Raw genomic sequence first — 24,513 nt, 5'->3', positions numbered from 1 at the left:
ATAGCAAAAAGGTTGTCGTATAAAAAAATAACGACAAAACATATAGTACTAAAACAAAAAAAAAAAACACCTTAGTCCAGAATGAAAAAAAATATATGAAGAGTACCACAGGTATCACAGTGTGTTACTGGCAACTTGGCTAGCCGGCTTTTGTATATATTTGTATTTTTATATTTCTTTTTTAACATTCTATTTGATATATGTTTTTTTAACATTTTCCCTGTATGTTTTCAAAATACATTTAGTTTATTTAACGTGCTTGCGTTTTTATAGTTCTTCAGTTGCACAGTACGTTTCATTTAATATCAAGGTTATATTCATGTCTCTGTGCGATATTTACGACTTTTTAGTAAATGAATCATCAAAATATTTGCGAATTTAGATAAATTAAAGAAGTTCATATTAAATTAATGCTAAAGCAAATAATAAAAAAAAAGAGACAAGTTAGTCTTCTTGTAGAATCCTTATAAAAAAATTATTAATCAAATGAAGCTTGACTGTTAGGAACTACAACTTATTTCTAATGAGTTTTTCTTGTAGAAATGGTAGCAGTTATATTTATAATATACGATTTTTCCTTGATCGGTACTTCACAATTTAACACTTTCATAAATACATATTAAATACAACACGATGGAAGTTTATGTTTTTTGCTGATTGGCTATTGATTTTATTTATATTATTTGACAGTTTATTAGAGATTACAAATGAACTGATAATCATTTTTGTATAATCGATAATAAAATATAATTTAATATAAATCGATAAAAACTGACAGCCCACCTGATAGAAAGTGGTAACAGTCACCTACAGACATGAGCAGTACCATGGACATAATAGAGTATACTGATATGCCCATGATAGCCCCCATGCGTTGCCATTCTTGAAGACTCAGTGGTTATTCCTCTGTACCTTGTAAATTAACTGCCACATCTCCCCTTTCAAACCGAAACATAGTTATGCCCATAGAGGTGCCCAAGCAAATGACTTCTGTACAAAGTCTCCCTCTGGTATTAGTTTAATAATCGAACTAATTAGACACTATCGATTTATAATCAATATAATTAATAGTATTAATAATATATTTATAGAAATTACATTGTATTAGTAGAAATTAGTACTCATTTATGAATTAATTTAGCGCTCTATACACTATGTAGTTATTTAATATTTTTTGCACTCAAAATTTCACATAAGTAGTAGTTTTTACTATCTGCTTTGGACTATATATATATATATATATATATATATATATATATATATATATATATATATATATATATATATATGTATTTGAACTTTATTTTTATTTTATTCAACAACTTTCGAGTTGATATAATGTAGATAATATTTTTTCATTGTTATCTTAATGCTTTTTCTTCTACACAAAGTAAACTATTGTCACTTGAGGTATTTTATTATTCAAAACCAAGTCAAGTATACCCACAGATACTTTACCAATCACGACAAGTCGACCATGAATTTAAGATAAGAGTAATTTCATTGATAAATCGATGAACTCGAATTAATGGTACAGAAATAAGTCCTTGGTTACTTTTATATAATTAAATTAATATTGTGTTAGCTAGGTACTAATAACGGATGTAAATTTATTAAATCTATCCAAATGACCATGAAATTATGCCTGCTGCCATACAAATATGCTTGCTTTCATGCTAATATTACAAATGTGAAAGTGAGTTTGTTTGTTACCTCTTAGCACTTTAACAGTTTAACCAAATCAATATTAAATCTAATATTACTGATTAATGAAACTCTTAAAAGACATTGTTATATAATTCAAGTCGCAAAGTGTAATACAACTTGTATACAATAATAGCATATTCTGCATGAGTCTAAAAGTATATAATAAATTGCCTCAATATATAATAAACATTAACTATTTGCATCTATTTAAGAAGGAACTAAAGAAGGCAGGTACTATGTTATTGACAAAGCATATTACACTCTAAATGGGGGGAAAGGGATTGTTAGTAATGGGGTCAAATAACCCCATTACTAGCAATATATCCTCGACCTCCACGTTATTCTCTCTGGTAACCATCGTGGTTAATTCTGGTTGAATTCACTCAGCGAAAGCGCAATGTATAGGTTCCACGCATTAGCAATAGTTTGCTCCCAACGGATGCCATAGAATTAATACGGATATTATCACAATCCGTATTAATTCTAATGGCATAAAATCTAGCGGACCCACTGTAAATGCCAACACCATACATAATATATTTGTCGTGGAAACGCAGTGATTTAGTGATCGCAAAGCAAAATGGCCGCGGGCATTAATCTGTTGTGGGGCAACAAAACAATATCTAATAATTCAATATATACATGTTACCTCCAACAATTTGTGCATGTAAGTACCAAAAATAATATTACTTCTATTTTTATTTTATACTGCTTGCGTTATCGGTATACGCTGGTGGTAACCAGTGAGCGATGATAGGTGAGGATGTTCAAGTCTGTTAACCAACTGTGATAAATAAAATTTCAGGAAAGATCGCGTGGAGGTCAATGTAATAATAATACACAATTCCTTCTTATCTGCATCTTTGTCCTTATGAAATCTGTTATCATAGTACCTTAATAATAAAACACTAATTAATTCCAGTAGCTAGGAAAACAAAACCCAATACTTACTAATTTATAAGGCTTCGTTATGAACGGAACGTAAAGGAAAACTGTAAGTAAAACTAGACTTTTACTAGGCATAGATGCCTAGCCTACTGAGAGAGAAAGAGTGAAGCTAAGTTAATAACTATTTTTTTATACCTATATCTAGTTTTGGTAGTGTGAAGATAACGGATCGATTTTGATAATGATAATGATAAAAAAAAATACTGTTATAACATTCTTTGAAACTCAAGTGTTTTATTATATATAACTTCAATTTATATATATATTTATATATATATTTATATTTATATTAATACATATGATTATTTCAATACTTCTACTGAATTTTTTTGCTGGCTGAATGTAATATTATTTTCTATCTATCTATCTATCTATCTATTTAAGAGCTGCGCTCTTGGCGTTGGAGCTCTTGCCACTCACTACGATTTTCAGCGAGTGTCTTCACCTCTTGATACGACACGACACCAACTCCTTCTTTGATCTGCCTGATGTAACTATGTCTCGGTCTCCCTCTAATATTATTTTATATTAGCTATATTCCGCGGCTTTGTCCACGACAGTACATAAAGTATCCTATATGCAGAGTTAGAATATAACCTACCTGTGTACCAAATTTCGTTCAAATACGTTTAGTACTCTTTCTTGAAAGAGTAACAAACATCCGTCATTCTATCCATTCTAACAAGGTTTCGCATTTATAGCATTGATATTTTGTTATAAGATAGAGGCAAATGAGTAGCGTAAGTGATTATCGCCACCCATAGGCAATATCAGAGAATATACAGGTATGTTTCTGTCCATTTAGAAAATAATGTACTCTGGTCTTGGAGGTTTTAATGTCATTTCTGTAATAGAATGACATATGTAGCAAATATATTACCAGCAGCAGCATATATATCACCAGAGGGAGATTTTGTACAAAAGTCGATTGCTTGGGTACCTCTGTCCCATTCGTGTTTCTACCGTGAAGCAGTTGTGTTTGCATGGCTATGTTTCGGTTTAAAGGGTGGGATATGGCGTTAATTTACAGGGTACAGAGGAATAACATCTGAGTCCTCAGGAATGGCAACGCATGGGGGGTATCATGGGCGTAACAGTATACTCTGTTATGTCCATTGTACTGCTCATATCTATAGGTGACGGTTACCACTTTCCATCAGGTGGGCCATCAGCTTGTTTGCCATTCTAAGTTGTATAAAAATAAAAAAAATATTAAGAATTTTCTTTTCTTTTCCCAGGGAACTTATCTATCTATTGATCGTAACTGTTTATACTACACTATATGGCTATTTAATATAGAATAGATACCGCTGTATTCTATTCTAGTTTTATTGTTGGTCATTCCATTTCGCAAAAATCTTCTACTAAGAATTTCATAGTACTTACTGACTTATAAGAGGATTTGCTGATTTCCGGACTTAGCGTGGATCTCAGTGGATTTTCCTAAGATGCCAATACCGATTGTATTTTGTACTAGATAGATATACACTTTGCTTAAGAATTGGACATCAGTAGGTAGAGAGATTATGTTGTATTAGTTATATCATTGTGCATTATGCTTGTTGTATCAGGTGATATTTTGTTAATTATATTGTAAAATAACTGTGTTGAATGATTATTTCTAACGAGTCATAATCGTTTTTTGGAATTACGTTTTAAGTTACGTTTTATTTATTTAAACTTTATTAACCAATAAAATATGATATAAATGGGGGGCTTAATGCTATAGACGTATATATATATATATATATATATATATATATATATATATATATATATATATATATATATATATATATATATATATATATATATACATATACACAAATAAACGTCGAGATAAACCCTAAGTAAATGATTATATTTTACCCAAATGATCGCGTTAATTCCCGTCGCTTATAAAACAGGGATTTATTTATTTATTCATAGGATTACAGCCGTGGGCAGTTTTATTTTACTTTTACTAGCTTTCAACCTGGTCTTCGTTTGCGTAAGTGGAATATATTCACTATAAGGATAAAACATGCTTTATAACCTTTTCCTTTCCATACTGTGTTATACCAAATTTCATAGTATTTATTTAAATCGTTAGGACGCAAACAATTAATTCATTTTGACATTTATAATATTAATAAAGTCTTCTGATATAAATCAATTGTATAAAGCTTTAAACGGTTTTTGGCCCGCATCTTTATTCTGAACTGTCTTCATGTAGCGTGGAGCACTCCCACAAATAAGACGGATCTAACGGCACTCCATTTATAAAAATCCATCAAGCCGTTTACACTACTTTCTGTATCAAAGATCCGGACTTATTTACATATTATACAACCGAAGAACATTATCCTTTCTTTGGAGGTAGGTAAAAAGAAAAATAAATTTACGTTTTCCGCTAGGTTAATAAATTAGTGCTGAATTTGGAAATGATTGCTATAAAAAAAAAAAACTGTTTGATTGAGAGTGTATGATGGTAGGAGAGAAGAAAAAAGAGAGAAAGTATGACTGAGGAAAGAGAGAGAGCGAGAAATAGAGGTAGAGAAAGAGTATGTTGACACGACTTTGGTGGAAAATTAGGATTGTGGAGAACTTGACATGTCTACATTTTATCGAACATATTAGAATTTAATAAGAGAAGGGATGAATCACCTACGTCACTCAGATTCATTTGCTTTGTTAACGTTGTTTACCAATCTCTTGAGAGTTATTCGAAAACTGAAATTAATTCGCTAAGTTTTTCATGTCACCCAAAATCAAACTCACCTCCTTAGGGATCTATAAGTTCGGAAAAACTACAACTAGGCCATGGCCTCAACCTCAAGGTTTCTTTACCAGGAGACATTAATAGTCTTTTTCTATGATGACTTTTGTTAGTCTTATTTAAAACGTTTATATTCACTTTTATGCTTTATTCGAGCAGTAAGTATTATCTATTTTTCTCATCTTCGTATATATATATCTTATCAATGTGCAAGTATAATTGTTATTTATATGTATTTATTTGTATATACGTGTAAATTTTAGTACGACAGTGAATTTACAAGGTACAAATGAATAACACCTGAGTCCACAGGAATGGCAATGCATGGGAAATCATGGGCGAAACAGTATATTCTGTTATGTTCATGGTACTGCCCATGTCTATAGACGTCGGTTGCCACTTTTCATCAGGTGGACCCTCAGTTTGTTTGTCATTCTAAATTGCATAAAAAAAGTATGTATATCAACTATTACTAGCGCCGTATTCGAGTATTATAACATTTTTCTAAGGTTGACTGGGAGAGATTGCTTTTAGCATTAAGTCCATTTTATACACATAAATGAACTAATAAATAAATATGTCATAATGCTATCTCAGTTTATTGAGCCAGATTGTATAACTCTCATGCATCCAATATCGATAACAATCTGTATCGTAAATCAATAACTCCTGAACTTATTTTCGTATTCAATCAGTTAATAATTTATTTTTGAATAATCAGCAAGTAAAGGTCAAAGAGTACTATTACGATTATTACAGGTTGAAATCGAAATATGAACTAGTTCATTAGTAGTTAAATTTAATTTTTTTTTTTTAGAGAAATGTCTCATCTTCATCATTATGCATGATTGACATTTTATTTCGCTAACGAAGAACATCTTTAATAATCTATCGAAAACATTAAATCTTTCAATTATTTTAAATAATTTATATAAAACTCTGATTTTGTTATACTTAGGATTACCGATCATTAAATTGAAAAAGTGTTCATAGAAAGGTTTTCTATGAACCTTCTTCAATTTAATGAGTGACAGTCCTCAACGTACATTTTAGTTCAGTCATAATAATATAAAATACAATATATGTAATTGTTTATATTTGTAATAAGTTTACTATTATAATCTTTTGGAAGAAACAATAAAGAGTATCTATCTATCTATATGAATACACAAAAATGCATGCTGTAAAGTACACATGTTGTGCAATTGTACAACAAAAAAATCCTTTGTACGCGCAAGCCTTTATTGTTATTTACAAGCTTTAAATCGTCACATTTTATATCCTTATATGTATTCCAACGACGTCTTATTTATAGGAATTCGATAAAATTTCTTTCTCATCCAAACGTTTCCCAATATAAAGATATACGCCAAATAAACTAAAATGTTTGTATAGAGTTCATTGTGAGAAGCACTTTTGTGTAAAGTTTTATAAAGATTGGATTTGTGAATCAAAAAATACAATACAGTGACATACGTATAGATATCTAACTGCAAGATATATATATATATATATATCATATATATCACGAAATTATAAGGCTTACTTGCACGATGTACGTACATGAAATAATATTTGCTGCTTAGCTACTGAACTCTAGATTATACGTAATTAGACAGTAAGGGCAGCAAAAAACTCAATTTTTGTGATCAATAATATCAAATCAACTGTTAACTATCCACTGTTAAAATTTTACATTAAAAATTTGACTTCCAATATTTATATATGTAATAGAAGCACTATTAACATTGTGACAGACTAAACAATTGATTTTAATGTGATATTTTTATTTTATTGTCAAATAATTGTAGGTTTTGATGGTGTTATACAGAAAATGGTTGTATAACCAGAATGTAAGGTATAATTATGAATGGCGAGGTGGTTACGACATATAAAATGTGTAATCGTGAAAGCGACATAAAAAAATCTTTTTTTAATGTTCCAGTTGTTGTTAATAGAGTATAGTTTTTTATTAGGTAGTTTGAAATTGCAAACTAAAGGTCTTCTGGTGGAAAATGCGAACCATTTTTTATAAATACGAAGAGTATCATGGACATTAAATGAAATGCATTTAGACGACCATCGTTACCTTCTTGTTTCCATTTCTGAGGACATATATCATATCAATAGTTTTGCAATCATAATTTACCCTTGACCACATAGGCATAGCTGCGTAGAGACTAAAATACAGTGGTATCCCTGTACCTATTAAGTCAATTTAAACCATCTTAAACTTAAAAATAGCTTTAGTCATCACAAAATTAATATGAGACCAGCAATTAAATCAAAATTGCCGTGTGGTCACGGCATAGAATGGGTCACGTCTTTTCCACCGGTATCGAAAGAGGCGTTAAGGAAACTTAACGGATGAGGAATGGGCAGGAACATCTCTCTTAAAACATTACCAAAGGCTGCGTGTTCTACCGCCTGTACAATGGATTGTGCTCAGAGGAATTGTTTAATATGATGTCCACAGCCACTTTCTACCATCGTACGGCTCGCCATCGATAGGGAGTTCATCCTCATGTCCTACAGCCTCAATGGTCGCATACTGTGCGGTTTCAGAGATGTTTCCTTCTACGAACACTCAGGATATGGAATGAGCTCTCTGCCGAGGTTTTCCCAAGAGACTACAGCATGGGGTTCTTCAAAAGGGGGGTAAAGAGGTTTCTTCAGAGTCGGCAACGCGCGTGTAATACCTTTGACAACCCGCTTTTTTTGGGAGAGATCTATGTTCAACAGTGGACAGCTAATAAATGCTATGATTACGTTGTTGATTCAAATCCATTACAAAAATATAAATAAATTCGATTCTGAAATGGCGACATAATCGCTTTACATAGCTACAGAAAATAAGAACAGATGAATCGAACATTTCTTCCTTTTAAAAAACTTTTAAAATTGGTCAGCACGTACCAACACATATTTAATTCCCTCGGTTAACATTTACATTAAACACAATTAATGAGCTATAAACCTAGTAAGGTCACGATAGGGTGTGGAAAAACATACCGTGTAAAGTTTTATGTGCTCAGACGTGACAAATATAGTGGGTGGACACAAACGAATTAGCATTGGTATAACCACAATTATGATGTCATGAACTGCCTGCTGGACTTTTGTAGTGTATATAATTTAATAGGTTCCTCAGATACAGGCTCGACCCATATGGGGACTATAGTTAAACAATTCTATAATTTACTGTTTTAAATAAAGATTATTATCCTTTCCACTTTGGGTTTGCTGTAAGAAAACTCTATTAGAGTTAAGCTCGCCTTTGTACATTTGATTACCTCTGTCATATTCTTATAACTGGTGCGTACAATAAAGAATTAAAATAAATATTTTTTTTTTATAGTTATTCTTATAATACAATTGTGAAGAAGTTTACAATAATAATATATTTATTTTTATTTTACCCATTAAATGTCCAGCAGTAGGCAATAAGAAGCCTTCCCTATAAAGGGAGTTTTGCCAGTAGTTTCCAACCGCAACCGCAGTTAGGCTTTTAGAGATGTTTTAACAGGGACGCTGCTGCTCATCCCTCGTCCTCCCTTAGTCGTCTCTTACGATACCCACTGGAAAGAAGGGGTAGTCCATTCATTTACAATAACATACTACTATGAAAATCTTCTTGCTCCATATTTTTTAAGATCACAATCATGAACCATTTCTTTCCACCCGGCACGATCCTTTGCAACATTAACAGTAACGTATGCTTCTATCAGTTGCACTCTTAACAGCATCATCCTCTCTCGTAGGGTCATGTCATTTGGCTCGTTTAGCCCAATTTTACACCTAATGCGTTGCCATTCGTGGAGTGCTATTCATATGGATGCATGCGACTTACAAGATAAAGAGCCTGCTATTATACTGCTTTATCTAACCTATTAAACCGAAATACAGCCATGTAAGTGTAGCTGCTTCGTAGCAGCAACATAGGTGTCGTAGAGAATGTACCCAAATAGGTAATTTTTGTATAAAGTCTCCATTTAATTAATAAGGATAAATCGCTTCTCCGTTCTTGATGGACGTATAATATATCCGAAATTCATCGTTTTATACTAGTTGCTGATGAACGTTCTCTAATGTGCAGTGTTAAAAGTACTTTATTAGTTCTCATACAGTCTATCGTATCCTGAGCATCTTCTTCCAGCATTACATTTTCATTGGACTTATTGTATTCCAATCATTGGGCTCTTGTTATTTTATATAATTATAATTGTTTTATAGCAACATATTAACGCTCTACTATTGAACATAGTGTCTTCCCGTAAGCAATTAATACTGATGTGGGTTGAATTGAGACGACGAGGTTGGTAGAGACGTAGATTTTAACCGACTATAACTGACTGTAACTGACTGTGACTGACCATATTAACAGATTAAAATGATATATAATAAATAAAAATACAGAGAATTAAAATGTAAATGGTGGGGCGGCATTTTCTCCTCGTATGTGAAATGCTAAATTAACAATTATTATATCTTTTAATTAGCAAATATATATCTAATTACACTGCACGTATAAACAGATATGACTCCATACATATCTTTACCAAGCTGGACAGGTCGTTTGCGAAATTATTTCATGACAAGTTCCTCTCATCGAGTAATATATTAGTGTGTTAATTCCTTCCTTCTCTCTTGGAGATAAAAGTCATTGGGTATGACAAATTTTTACTCTGTCATTATTGACTGGCTTTATACAGTACATATATTAGTAATTATACCTACATAATAACATTACTTCACCTAGTTAACTTAAAAGGTGTATGCTGTTGTTATATAATTCTCTTTTTTTGCTATAAAACTGTCTTTGGATATTTTTTTTTGTTAGGTTACTTTATTGTCATAGGCAATGAAATTTGTATATAGCATTATAAAGGCCAGCATTACAAATGAAACTATTTGCTTTGCATTACACGGCAAATTTATTTTGCTTCTTCGAGGATAATAAATAGCGAACGACTGGTTCCAACAGACTATTTGCTGATTGAAATGCTCTTTTTAACAACCAACATAAAATACGCGTTATTGTAAGTTTGAAACCTTCGTCTATTTGTATATCTGTTTGTCTCTTTTCAATCGATTTTAAAAAAAGAGGTTCTTAATTTGGTTTTACTTTTTTTTGTTTGTTACCTCATAACTCCGTCAGTTCTAAAGCGATTTGGAAAATTATTTTTATATCTAAAAGCATATACGTACAGTTTAGTTTCATAGAAATTTTATTAAAATCAGTGCAATAGTTTAGTTTTTAAATCAACATATTTTTTTTTATACAACTTAGAATGGCAAACAAGCTGACGGTCCACCTAATGGAAAGTGGTAACCGTCACCTATAGACATGAGCAGTACCATGGACATAATAGAGTATACTGTGTTGCCCATGACACCCTCCATGCGTTGTCATTTTTAAAGACTCAGGTGTTATTCCTCTGTACCCAGTAAATTCACGCCATATCCCACCCTTCAAACCGAAACACAGCCATGCAAACACAGCTGCTTCACGGTTGAAACACAAATGGGACAGAGGTACCCAAGCAATCGACTTTTGTACAAAGTCTCCCTCTGGTAAGGTACATAACTGGTTTTGTCACAATTGATGTCAATTTTTTGTGGGGCACAATCTTTAATTAAAATTTTCATAGTATGATGTCAAAATGAATCGCATCCAACCTGATGGTAAGCAGGAAATATGGTCTAAATCCGGATTGCCTTCACTGCAATCTTTTTTGGCGATATTTATTTTGGCAGCCTGCAAAAATATTATTTCACACACCGTTGAAACACCGTTGAAAGGGGGAAACACAGGTCAGGAAGTTAATAATAATTCTGTGCTTTAATAATTCATGGGGAAATAAGAACATGGGAATCTTTTGGTGCGTACAGTTAATAAAGTTGTCTTCTTTCAAAGATAGCTCCTATCAGATTGTTTCAAAACGATCCGTCCATGTCCAAAGTGTACAATAGGCTGTTTTGTTTATTAAACTTTACTTATATGTAGATGCCTAAATAAATTCATCTGTTATTTTGTTAATATGTAAGGTTTTTTTTTTTTTTATAACAGATTTGGCAGTAAATATCAAATTAGTTATTGATTACTCAGTCGCGTGATTCTTGTAACTGGGTTACATTAAATATTTATAGTTACTCATGATATATATAAACTTGTGCCTTTGCCCTTTAATCTTATACATTTTTCTCCATACTGTGAAGTATGTGTGTGTGTGTATATATATATATATAGTCAACCTACATACATAGATACATTTATAAACTTCATCATTAATATCTTTTTTTTTGATGGGTGAAAATAGTATGGTAACCTCGCCTGCGCTAACGGGATACGTTGGCGGAGCACCAGTGAAGGGTGATAGATGAGAATGAAAACAGGCCAGTTAGCACATCATGATGAATTCATCAGGAATTAACCATGATAGTTTCCAGGGAGAACCGCGAGGAGGTCGACCTGGTTGGGTATACTGCTAGCAATGGGATTCTCAGTCTCCATTACTAACAGTCCCTTTCCCCCCCCCCCTTATCATTAGTATCATTTCAGTCATACATTGTCCACTGGGAAATATAACATCTTTCTTATGCATGGACTATTAAAGTACAACTACTACTACTCTACTGGGGGTAGTCTACACAGCTTTTGTATTTATGGGGTCGTCACGCGGGTAACGGTCATCCTATCAGTTTAATGTAGTCTTTCTATTTAGTAGACTGTCTTATAGTTGAGTCATTCTATGTAAAATCGTATATGAAATTTTATTTTGCAAAGGTCATCGACCTACGGAAAAAATAATCATCTTGGAAAATAAGGAAGTTATATCGGTTAACAGTGAGGGTAAATTCGTCATCTATTCTATAATAGGGGTCGAATTTTACCTGAATAAATACCTATTTGCATGATTAGGTACACTTTTTGTGGTTAAAGTTATTTACTAACATTACAAAACCGAAAGCATCTGTAGATTTTTGGACATACGAGTGTAATTTAATTTAAAAGTATGTTACTCATTTTTTTTATGTTAACTTGGGCTTGCAACAGAAAACAAGTTGAGGGTGCATAATATAATCTAGTAACCATCGCCAAAAGACATTAAAGGTAAAAATATTGTCTTTGAAAGTTATAGACGTATGAGCTCAGATATTACAGGTACAGATAAAAAAAAATACAAATTATGTGGATTTGTCAAGGAAATTAATTTGAAGTCTGATTTTAGATTATTATTTCATACTATTAATCTCTATAAAATCTCTGTAATTACGAGCGTGTCCTCACTATTTACCCATATAACAATAGGTTCTAAGTCCCTTTTGATAGCTACAAATGCTAATGCGTCCGTTGTAATGTACTGACATAATTAGAACCCGAATATTAATATACCTATTATATTGAATGTGTCTAATTATGTAGACAGATAATTATTAGTAATAACACAATGCACGTAGGTATATTCTGTGTGCATTGAAGTTAATCAAGCTTAGAATTCGAATGTATTTTGCTATTCAAAAGCAGTGACATCTAGCGATAAAATCAACTTGTAGATATTACGAAAATGCATTCTAATTTTAAATGTATAATATAAAAATGTCTAAATAAATGAATATACATATATCGTTGTATATATATTTTCTTATACAATTTAGAATGGCAAATAAGTTGACGGACCACCTGATGGAAAGTGGTAATCGTCGCCTATAGACATGAAAAGTACCATGGACATAACAGAGTATACTGTTTCGCTCACGATACCTTCCATGCGTTGCCATTCCAGAGAACTCAGATGTTAATCCTGTAAGTACCCTGTAAATACACTGTCAGATCCCACCCTGCAAACCGAAACACAGCCGTGCAAACAACTGCTTCACGGTTGATACACGAATGGGACAAGGGTACCCAAGCAAATGACTTTTGTATAGTCTCTCTCTGGTAAAAACTTTTTCAAATCTTGTATGATATTTATCCAATTCTGGTATGAACTTGTTTAGCTACTTATCTACGCAACGGTGTTTACGAGTTTTGGAAATTTGTAGATAAGTGACTTTTCATGCTGACCGTACCTAATCTGTTTATTCCAATTTAAAATTTTAGAATACATTATCATGCCCCTACATATTATTATTTATTATTTTAGTCGTTAACTCTCCACTGCTGAACGTAAGCTTTAAGGGGAGTTTTGCCAGTAGTTACCACGCTTGGCATGGGGTTTGGCAACCGCAGTTTGGCTTGTAGAGAATTTTTTTAAAAGGGACCCTGCTGCTGAAATCTTGACCATAAGCTCTCTTAGTTGCCTCTTACGACACCCATGGGAAAGATAGTGCTAGGACACTCATGGTGATTTCTACATATATGCACCGCATAGGAAAGCGGCGCGAGGGGGTGGGGGGGATTAATATGGAACCGTTATAGAAAAGTAATCAAATTTGAAAACTCTATACCGTTATTGATTGCAAAAATTTCAAAATATTATTTTATAATAATCCAAACAAGTATTTAAAAAACACCAAAAGAGAACATTTTAAAGACACTGAAACTTTTCTAAAAAGTATAAACTGATACCAATACCACAGATAATATAATACTATACTAGTACCAATGCATACTATTATGTGAGTTCGACTTGTAGCCACCTTTTACAAACATTCTCATAAAATATTTCAAAAATATTTTTACATACAAAAGCGTAAAACAAGAAGAAAAAAGCGTGCAATGGACAAAGGGGAAAGTATAGGGAAAAATATTGTTTTGGCGAATTCATTGTCTACAGGCCGGCGTAAATTTATCTACTCCTAGTTGCCATTTCCACAATGTCCTTCCTGGAATGCTACTGTTCAAATAAAATGTGAAAATAAGATAACTAGCCTATACATAGAAGTATATTATTTAGATATGCCCTTACTAACCTTGTAAATATGAAATATATTATTTTTTAGTTTATTACCTTTTGGCATCTTAATAGTTTAAATAATCTTTATGAAATTTGGCTCATTTATATTTGGAAGAGCGTATGTTATTTTGTCGTGTGGTTCCAGAATAGAATGGGCCATCACTTCCTGCTCCCTGTAGGTCGTCAGAAGCGACTGAGGAAACTTAGTGAACGAGAGTTGGGCAGCAGCGTCCCTTTTAAAATAGCAACAGTGGTTGTCAATCCGCTTGCCAAGTATGGCAACTATTAACATAAGCCTTCAATAAAGGAAGATCTAAGTTCAGCAGCGGACAGTTAACGGCTGAAATGACAATAATACTGATTTATTACAGCGATCTTTTATTTTGTATAGGGGAATAAAATAAAGGTAGTTTCTCTTCTTTAGAATGGTAACTGCAATAAGGAACGCGAAGATATTGTCCTTACTAAAATTAGGAGTATAAATGTGATAGTAAGTTTGTTTGTTGCATCTTGGCGCCTTAATGGAACAACCGATGGTCATGAAATTTGGTATAGGCGTACAATCAAGGATGAAGAAGGACAAATATTTTTAACATATCCCGGCTACGCGAAGGTTTTTTTTTATTTTTTTTGTGCAACTTAGAATGGCAAAAAAACTGACCACCCACCTGATGGAAAGCGGTAACCGTCGCATATGGACTATATAGAATGGGACAGAGATGTCCAAGTAAACGACTTTTGTACACAGTCTCCCACTGGCGTGTTTTGATAAAAAGCTTAGTACTAAATAAAAGAATCTTAAAATTATGAAATAACCTATTACGTGTTAAAATTAACATACGACCATACTCCCAAGACCCGACTATGAATCATAATTACACCGGGTCCCCTGCCGCTGTCCCTTTTAGTTATTCTTTAGCAACTAAATTAACGCTTTAATAGACTAAATTTGTGTCTCGATTTACTTAGAATTATAAAGGATACAGATTTAGGTATAAAGTGTCCTAACTTGAAACTTCACGACTGATTTAAATACAGTACTTAATTTAATATTATACGATATAAAATAGAAGCATTATTCAAAGCATTAGCTTTCAAAGAGAAATTTAAAGCTGAGTAGTCTTTTAAAATTCTATTCCTTGTCTTTTCTAGATGTCTATTATTATAATACTACTTTTTTTTTTTTTATTAGTAGCTTATTGAAACGGTTGTTTCTCAGCTGTTAACATTTTTAATAAATAAACGGGAAATAATGGTCTGTCGGGTAGACGGAATAGAATTAAAATAATAATTTTTGTATTTTCATCTCTATTCTTAGTTCTGAGACATTTTTTTTATGGCAGCCAAAATTTACACTCATTATTACACTAATAAATGATTACACGCAAAATTTTCACAAAAATGTTACATCGTTATTTAATCACTACGTTAACTATTTTTATATTAATAAATTTTGAGAGTGTGACAAAATGTAATCTTTCCTAACAATATATGTGTAATTTGGGTTTGTTTATTTGTTATCTCTTGGCGCTTTTATGTAAATCTAAATTGTCATGAAATTTGACATATACGTACTATTTGGAATAAAGAAGGATATTAACTTCTATTTGTCCTGATCAATAAATATATATTCTAATCATGTGAACGAAGACGCGGGAATAGATTGCATCTAATAATTATATTAGATTATATCTAATAATGATAACACGGACAATTATCAAAATTTTGGTTAAGAGTTGACAAATATATTACGTAACAAAAGTAAGGGTATAAATTTCCTCCATTTTTAAAACGCTTAGAAGATACGAAACGCCTACATTTTTTTTTAATGGATGATGATGGAATGGTAACCCCATCTGCGTTATACGTTATAGTGCCTCCCAAATTCAAACTTTATACACTGGCAGGGCACCAGTGAGAGACGATAGGTGAGGATGAAAAGACAGGTTAGTTAGCTCATCGTGATGAATATACTTGGAATTCAGCACGATGGTTTCCAGGGGGGACCACGTGGAGGTCGACCTGGTTTGGTATAATGCTAGCAATTTTCATTATTAACAATCCCTCCCCCTCAAACGCGTACATATTAGAAATATAAATGGTTCCTTTCTGTATTTGCAGTTTATGTGCGTATCTTATGACCGCGGTTGCGTGTTGAGTATTAAGCCTTTAAATTAAATAGGTGACTTTAAATTTACATGGGTTGCCAGCTTTTTATTATGCGGTTCTTGGATTAACCGTGTTTGGATGCGAACGAGCTATGTTGACAACCATAAAATCTTTTGGGGTCGAAACTCGCTTGTTATATTGTTGTGGTTTGTGTTTCGTTGTTGTAATTTATGTTAATGAATTTAATTTTAATAGCCTTTACGTTGGTGAAGGAGAAAAATAAATAAATGTGTGTTACAAAGTAAATAAATTCCAATCTCCACGTAGTGATAGAGTATTTATCACTATTGTTTATTGCAGCTAGGATTTCGATTTCTTAACAACTTTTTTTATTTATTTTAAATTGAATAAAAAATAAGAAAAACTTAGTATTGAAATTCATTTTAAAATAAGCTGTTATGCGTTTACTTTAAAAAACAATTAATCTCATTAAATGTTGACACATTTGTCTTAATTTCGATATATATAAATAATACATATGTATAATGTCGATTTCTATTACAAAATCTCTCTCTAAAATATATTAAATTATGTACAAAAAATTATGTAATTTATTATTTACCTACGTATATTCTGACATATCTACCGAAAATAGATGGTAACTAAATACATTATAATTAAATAACGTTAAAAAGACGTTGAGAAAATTATTAATTGATAGTATTTCATCTGTAGTATAATTGAGAGACAGTGGTTCGAATCTTCGACTGAGAGAAAAGCACGAAGGTAACATTTTTCAAAGCATATTTTAAAATTCCCAAGTGCAAGGTTATCACTTAAAAAAAATATTTTCAAATATAATATTCTTCGATACCGAGACTTATTTATCTATGCGAGATAAGGAAATTAAATCAACGAGACCTGAATATCTAATGCATAAAAGAATATCGTACCGTTATAAATATCTCAAATTTAGCATGAATCATTTTGAAAAATAAAAAAGTTCTCTGAGCTGTTAACGAGAGCACGTTCCTTTGGAGGACGCGTGTTTATCATGCCAAATTATATTCTCGTTGAATGTGAATAACGTTCACATTTCTCTACACGCCCACCATTGAATAATCCTTTCGCGATTACTACAAAGAGATTTTTATACTTTGGAGACATTCGCTAATGCGACTTGTTTGAAGTGATTTTTTTCTCAGCAAAGTGCTTTCAACCGTTAGAGCTACAGTCGGGAACTAGATATTATTGTTGATGGTCTCGAAGCGTGGTCGTTCGTATTCTTTGTCAGTCGTTTTCATTCGATTTTAAAAGTCAAGAGTTTCTACTGTCTTGAATAATATTTTTTTTTATCGCTAAGTGGAAATAAAGTAAATGTTATATATTTATTTATTTATTCTTTAATACACTATAAGATTTTGTACAAGTGGCGATCTTAATGTCATATGACATTCTCTATTAGTTAACCATGAGGTAAAAACAGAAAGCGTATGAAGTGCAAAGGTGTTGAAAAAGATGTGACATACTTATTATAACATACTAAAATAATTATACACACACATAATATATAATGAAATGAAATGAAATTTATTTGTTATAAAAGTAGTACATAATAGATGGTATGGTTATTTATGTTATATAGATCTCACTTTTAGTCTTTACAGACATGCAAATACATATTTGAATTAATCTATTATTATTCTTTATATAATTCAATTAAAGTTACATATTATACATTTATTATTATTATAAAAGTATGAAATTATTGTTATAAAACTGTCAATATATTCATGACGAATGTCAAAATTATATCAAGTATGTATTGTCAAAATATTATGTTTTCTAATAATTATAGTTCAACATCGTTTATATAATCACTTATTGAATATTAGCATTTGTCAATTAATAAATTAAATAATTGTATTTTAAATTGTGTCGATGGCAATTCCTTTAAAGAGGTCGGAAGTTTGTTGTATATCCGGATAGCCATTGGATAACAACTTCTTTTATATAGGTCCGTTAACATTATAGGCAATATTAGCTTATTTGGATATCTTCCACGATATATAAGAAATATACATGTAATACACAAACATTACTTTACATGATATACATCTACAGTTATAAATATTTTAATATTTATAAAGCTTCAATCTAATATATAAAATCCCCGTGTCGCAGTGTTTGTTACCAAACTCCCCGAAACGGTTTTACCGATTTTTATGAAATTTTGTGTGCATATTGAGTACGTTTGAGAATCAATGATAGGGGTGACCCACCCATAAATACTGTTTTTTATTTTTTTGACATTTTTTTTTATTTTAATATGATTTAGTATTGTAAAATACATACAAATTAAAATTTTCACGCTTTTAAGATCAACCCCTGTTGTTTAATCGCAATTTTTATATGCCGCAATAGGTTTGCAAGATGACAATCGAATATAATAATTGTAGTACAATATATTTTCATGTATAGTTCTAGAAATAATGTATATGGTAAAACAACGTTTACCGAGTCAGCTAGTTTGATTATATAAAAGACTTACCCTGATTGAGTGACCGATTGATATATTAAAGCCTTTGTTACCCAAAACTTCTAGTAGGGACTATTCAAGAACAGTGATTGATTGTAGATTTTTTTTATCAATATAAAGTTTGTGATAGTTATTTAATCCATTTATATTTTTATTGCAAACTCAACATTTATTTGAGAAAAACAACAGATGAGTTTTTTTTTCGTACTTCTCAGATGGAATTGCATTTCGAAGTCAGCAATAGATCCATAAAAATATGACTAATTAAAAAACGCATATAATTAAGTTATTATGAATAAAAAATATTTTTGTTTATTTAAGATTATCTTAAAAAAAATTGCTTTCAGAAATAAAAGTCCCATGTTACATTCATACTAATGTTATAAATATGATAATTTGTGAGTATGGCCATGCCATACACATAGAAGTGGATATGACGAAAATATAAAATTCGAAAACCAATTGACATCTTTTATTCGGCAGTCGAGTAAAATAGTCAAGAAAACACAATCGAATAGATAATCTTTCTTTTTTTAAATAGGTTAAAAATATTGAACCCCCTTTCAAAGCGCCTGTCAACCGAAAGATATTTTATCTTCAGGTGAAAGAAATATCTTTAAGTAAAGCATCGTGTTAGCACAATAAAATAAAAATTCACATTTCATTGCAGGATACAATTTTTAGAATTTTATTTAACCATAATATACAGTAAATAACAAATATTATAAAATTTAAGTCAGCGATTATCACTCGTCGTACTTAAGTAGATGAGAAAACGAGGCAAACGAATTAAAACATATCTGAAGATAAACTGTCTCACGTTTGCGCAGACCATTGCAGTGTCACAACGAACGGACAATGGAATAGGTAAAAATATAATTTCGAAATATTATAATAATATGTTGATTATTATTTCTCTCGAAAATTTACATGAGAACAATGGAAAAGTGAAAAGGGCGGACCGCGAAAATTATTTCCGGGCGTGGAAATAAGCGGAACGTTTTTATAATTTCACTGTTGATTTTTTTTTTCTCGTTTTTTCTCGACCGTCGCGAATTTATCTTGAATTGCGGGTCTATTGTACGTGAGTCTTATTTTTAGAATTTAAAAAAGTTCGCAATCTGAACTGACTCAGATTCTTTGAGTTAGAGACGATAAATTAATATAAAATAATCTTATTTCTTAGCTTTTCTTGACTATTTTTGCTTACTAAACTTAACAAAAAATACCTGCTTAAGCGAGGAAAGCCTGTTATATGTATAATATAAAAAATATTTTTATCCAATATTAATATTTGATTTTCAGCTACCTGGTTCATATAGTATATGTTCTGCTCAGTTTGATACTAGATGACGCCGTAATATGTCTAGGGATATTTATTTCTTGAATAAATATTTTTTAATAATGAAAATAGTACCTTGTCATAAATTGATATTGTTTTATTAGCTGTGTTATCCTACTTTATTCATCATAAATGTGATACTTTGTAAAGTTATTTGGATTTTTGACTCAATCACGTTTAAACTAGAAACTGCTGAAGGAATTTCAATGAAATTTTGTAAACAAACAGACTGTGTCCTAATTTAACTAACAGGGTACTTAATATATTAATACAAGAAAAACCACAAGGTATAGTTAGTAAATAGTGAATTAAAATTAATTACAACAAAGCCTACGTTCACAGTGCATTATATGTAAATTTATAACGTATTCTGTATGTAAATTAGGCGGCTGCCAGCTTTATTAGTTCTAAGTGCTATGATTTCAGTTCATAATTCATAATAGTACTCGTAATGTTGAACGCAAACTATTGTGAGAATTCATATTTATAGATAATTAGCTTTCACACGTGACTTCGTCTGCGTGTTTGTGATATTTCGATTTAACGGGATAAAGTAGTCTATGTCCTTTTTCATCTCATATATACGTAGTATGTGTAAACCAATCATCATCATTGCTATTGCCATGCTCCTGCCATTATCTATCCATTGCTTAACACAGGCCTCCCCATAGACTGTCATAAGGAACGGCCTTGAGCTACTTGCATCCACTGATTCCCTGCAATGCATTTGAGATCGTAATTTCATTCAAAGGAAGGGTGGTGGGTCTTCTTGCACTGCGTTTACCCGTAATGGATCGACAGTCAAGAACCTTTCAATTCTCATTTGTAAACCAAATTTCAAACTATTAAAGCATCAAGAGGTAACAAACAAATTCACTTTCATGTAATATTAGTACGATATTAATTAATCGAGCGTCTATGTCTATTTTTTATGCAACTTAAAACAGCAAACAAATTGACGGTCCACCTGATGGAAAGTGGAAATCGTCGCTTATAGATATGAACAGTACCATAGACATAACAGAGTATACTGTTTCGCTCATGATACTCTCATGAGTTACTATTCCTGAGGACTAAGGTGTTATACCTCTGTGTCCTGTGAATTCACTGCAATGTCCCATCCTTCAAACCGAAACACAGTCATACAAACAACTGCTTCACGGTAGAAACACGAACGGGACAGAGTTACCCAAACAAGTGACTTTATTTAAATATAATTAAGGCTCCTAAACTGTACTCTTGTTTATAAATTAGTAAAACATCTACTACCTTTTCGAAAGTCCGAATTGTAAAATATTTGTTACAGTCAAGGCTCCCGGATGCTTGACCGATATTTCAACAGTTATTGATTTACTTGGATTTCATAAACCTTGATTTGTGTGATAGAAGAATAACAATAAATAGGTAAAGTGGATGCGTATAATGCATCTACTTGTATGTTTTCATGTTGATAAAATTTGAGTAACTCTCCTGGTATCATCATGTTACCTATTTCAAAGGTGAAGTTAAATTGTTTTAATTAACTTTAAATACAACTTTGAGTACTATGATGTTGTACTCAGTATGTTCATTCGCTGTCAGGTAATTTATTAAAGATAGAAATACGATGGGGACAAAGGTACCCATCAACATCATTATATCAGTCATTATCTGTCCATTGCTGAATATAGGCCTTCCCCATAAACTGCTAAAAAAAAACAGTCTCGAGCCACTTGCATTTACTGATTTCCTGTAATGCATTTGAAATCGTCACTAAATCTAGTGGGGAGTTGTTCTACACTGTGTTTGCCCGTATGGGGTCGTCACTCAAGAACTTTTCTTTCCTACCAGTTGTCGGTGCTTCGAACTATGTAACCAAATCATTGCCATTTCAGCTTGCTTATCCTTCGAGTTGTATCGTTCACTTTGGTTCATTTGCGGATATCCTCATTTCGGATTCTGTCAAAGGTTGGGCACATACAGGGTACGCACAGACGACTTTTGTACATTTTTCCTAAGAAAATAAGAATGAATACTATGGTAGCAAACAGTGTAACCTGTTATTAGAAGTTTACTATATATATATTTTTGGATATATACACAATAAAGTGATAAACATTGACTTACGTTAGGCATTTAGTCGTACCTATATATTTATCATCACTCCGTATTCTTTGCGGAATGCGAATCAACATATAGTGCATGTTGTCAGAATATCAGGAAGAAGTAATGCAATTATGTATAATGTTCAGTTACAACAACCTTTGGTTCAATTATAACATTCGACTCATAGTACAAGTGAACGCTTGGTTGGTCAGACGTGATGTCGAAATATCAATTAATATTTGTTTTATTATTACCAATTGTATATAGCCAAAGGGTGATACGAGTTTACTCAGATTTCACAAATCAACAAGATTTGGAGTTTTTCAGAACAACGTTCCCATGGATAGTGACAAATCTTGGCTCTGATTTGTTAGTGCGATACTATTTCCGAAATAATGGATTGAATGTCGGCCCAAGGTTCTGTGTACTGAACATGATGAGGAGGAATCCTTATCTTCAAGCAGACTATTTGAGGTGCGAAGCTCAAGGGAATTCTATAACTGAATGTAGAAGGCGTATGCCGATGAACAATGCAGTTTATAATAGATGTCTTAGAGAGAGAGTGAGTCGTTTCATGAGAAATTCCGCGAGGGAGTTCAGCAGGTTAAGGAATCCGCGAACACCGACGCTTATTTTAGAAGGAGAATGGCAGTGGAATAGTTTAGAACCAGAAAGATGGGAGGTCGAAAATTTAGATCCCATCCGATTGTTAAATAATATTTGTTGGGGATACGGGAGGATTCGACCTGCAGGGTGCGTGAATCCTACTCCTTTTGGAAATCTAACGGTAGCTGTTAATTCTACAATCTCAGTTCCCAATGCAGTACTGTTATCTTCCAATTAGTATTAAAAAATAAGATTTAATACATGAATCTTTAATCATCACGACGAAGACTCATATCGATGATGGAATAGAAACGTATTTTTTTAATTTGGTTTACACAAAATACATATGACAGTGTAAAATACAAAATATCGAATGATTGCCGATATTTTGATGTAGTATTAAGTAATTTTTAGATGTCCACAATTTTATTTTATAAATAAATATAGTTTTAATAATGTTATTGTTTATTAAATTTCTAAATGTTTTAAATCATTTCATTTGAATCCCTTTAGACATGAATTAATCCAATTTAAATATATTTATATTTAAATATCATTTAAGTATTATTATTATTATTTAGGTATTTACTTAAATAATAATTAATTGACATATACTGAATATTCATAGTAATAAAATGATCTCATTATATATAATATGCATTTTCGGCGTCCTTACGACGATTGTGTTTTGCAAAAAGGTACAATTATGTTGGTAGGATAAGGCTTGTATACCCTTGCAGTTTAACTTTAATTATATTTTCTTAAAAATAATTAAATTTGTTCTATAAAAAGGTTTAATTATTTATGAAACAAATATAATTTTTAAAACATCAAAAGGAGTAAATTTCAATTGGCTTATGTTTTTTTGTGTGTATAATATTATGCAATATCTTTGCCGATTGTGAATTGATTTTGATATTATTATTATATCAGTCGTTAACTGTCCACTGCTAAACATAGGCCTTCCTGATAAGGAAGAGTTTTGCCAGTAATTGCCACGCTTGGCAAGCAGGTTGGCAACCGCAGTCAGGCCTTTGGTGATGTTTTAAGAGGGACTCTGCTGCCTGTCTATTGACCTTAAGTTCCTTTAATCGCTTCTTACAACACCCACGGAATAGAAAGACGTGGCTTATTCTATGCCGTAACATACATGGTGATTTTAATCGCTTTTTTTGCAATATCTCAAAATTTATTTTAGTTAATTTTTTTTTCTTCTTCTATATTCTCTATAAATCAATGCACATTATGATTAGTAGATTGATAGGTTCTATATCTTTGTTAAAATATAAAACAATAACAATTAAAATACCCTCTCTCAAAACTCTGACTTTTATATTCAATTCTGTTATTATTCATATTTAAACGTAAATCGCAATGTGCAGCTAGTATTCAGATTCGCACAAAATAGAATAGAAATAATTTTCACATAAAAAGCAGTAACGGAAACCGCAGCGATTTCACTCGTAAATAATTGTTATATTCTCGTCATTTAACGATTATAAAATCATTCGAGTGAATT

At 31.8% G+C, this 24,513-nt stretch overlaps 2 protein-coding genes across 2 annotated transcripts in view; both read left to right on the top strand.

The window, feature by feature from the left end:
- LOC113520202 (uncharacterized) overlaps positions 1 to 24,513 on the top strand; it is a 200,708-nt gene that overhangs the window by 17,236 nt on the left and 158,959 nt on the right. The gene's annotated exons all lie outside the window — the stretch shown is intronic.
- LOC128202216 (uncharacterized) lies at positions 22,604 to 23,251 on the top strand. Its single transcript, XM_052901678.1, has one exon. The coding sequence runs from the start codon at positions 22,606 to 22,608 to the stop codon at positions 23,230 to 23,232; it is 627 nt and encodes a 208-aa protein (XP_052757638.1). The 5' UTR covers positions 22,604 to 22,605; the 3' UTR covers positions 23,233 to 23,251.

This window comes from Galleria mellonella, unplaced genomic scaffold, assembly GCF_026898425.1.
Source record: "Galleria mellonella isolate WM207_F2 unplaced genomic scaffold, CSIRO_AGI_GalMel_v1 utg788, whole genome shotgun sequence".
Classification (NCBI taxonomy): Eukaryota; Metazoa; Arthropoda; class Insecta; order Lepidoptera; family Pyralidae; genus Galleria; species Galleria mellonella.
The sequence above is the reverse complement of the archived record's forward strand: the minus strand, read 5'-3'. Positions and strand labels throughout refer to the sequence as shown.

Bases quoted from the DNA above. Each gene is read 5' to 3' on its own strand.
- LOC128202216 (XM_052901678.1), top strand. From the start codon at position 22,606: ATGTCGAAATATCAATTAATATTTGTTTTATTATTACCAATTGTATAT.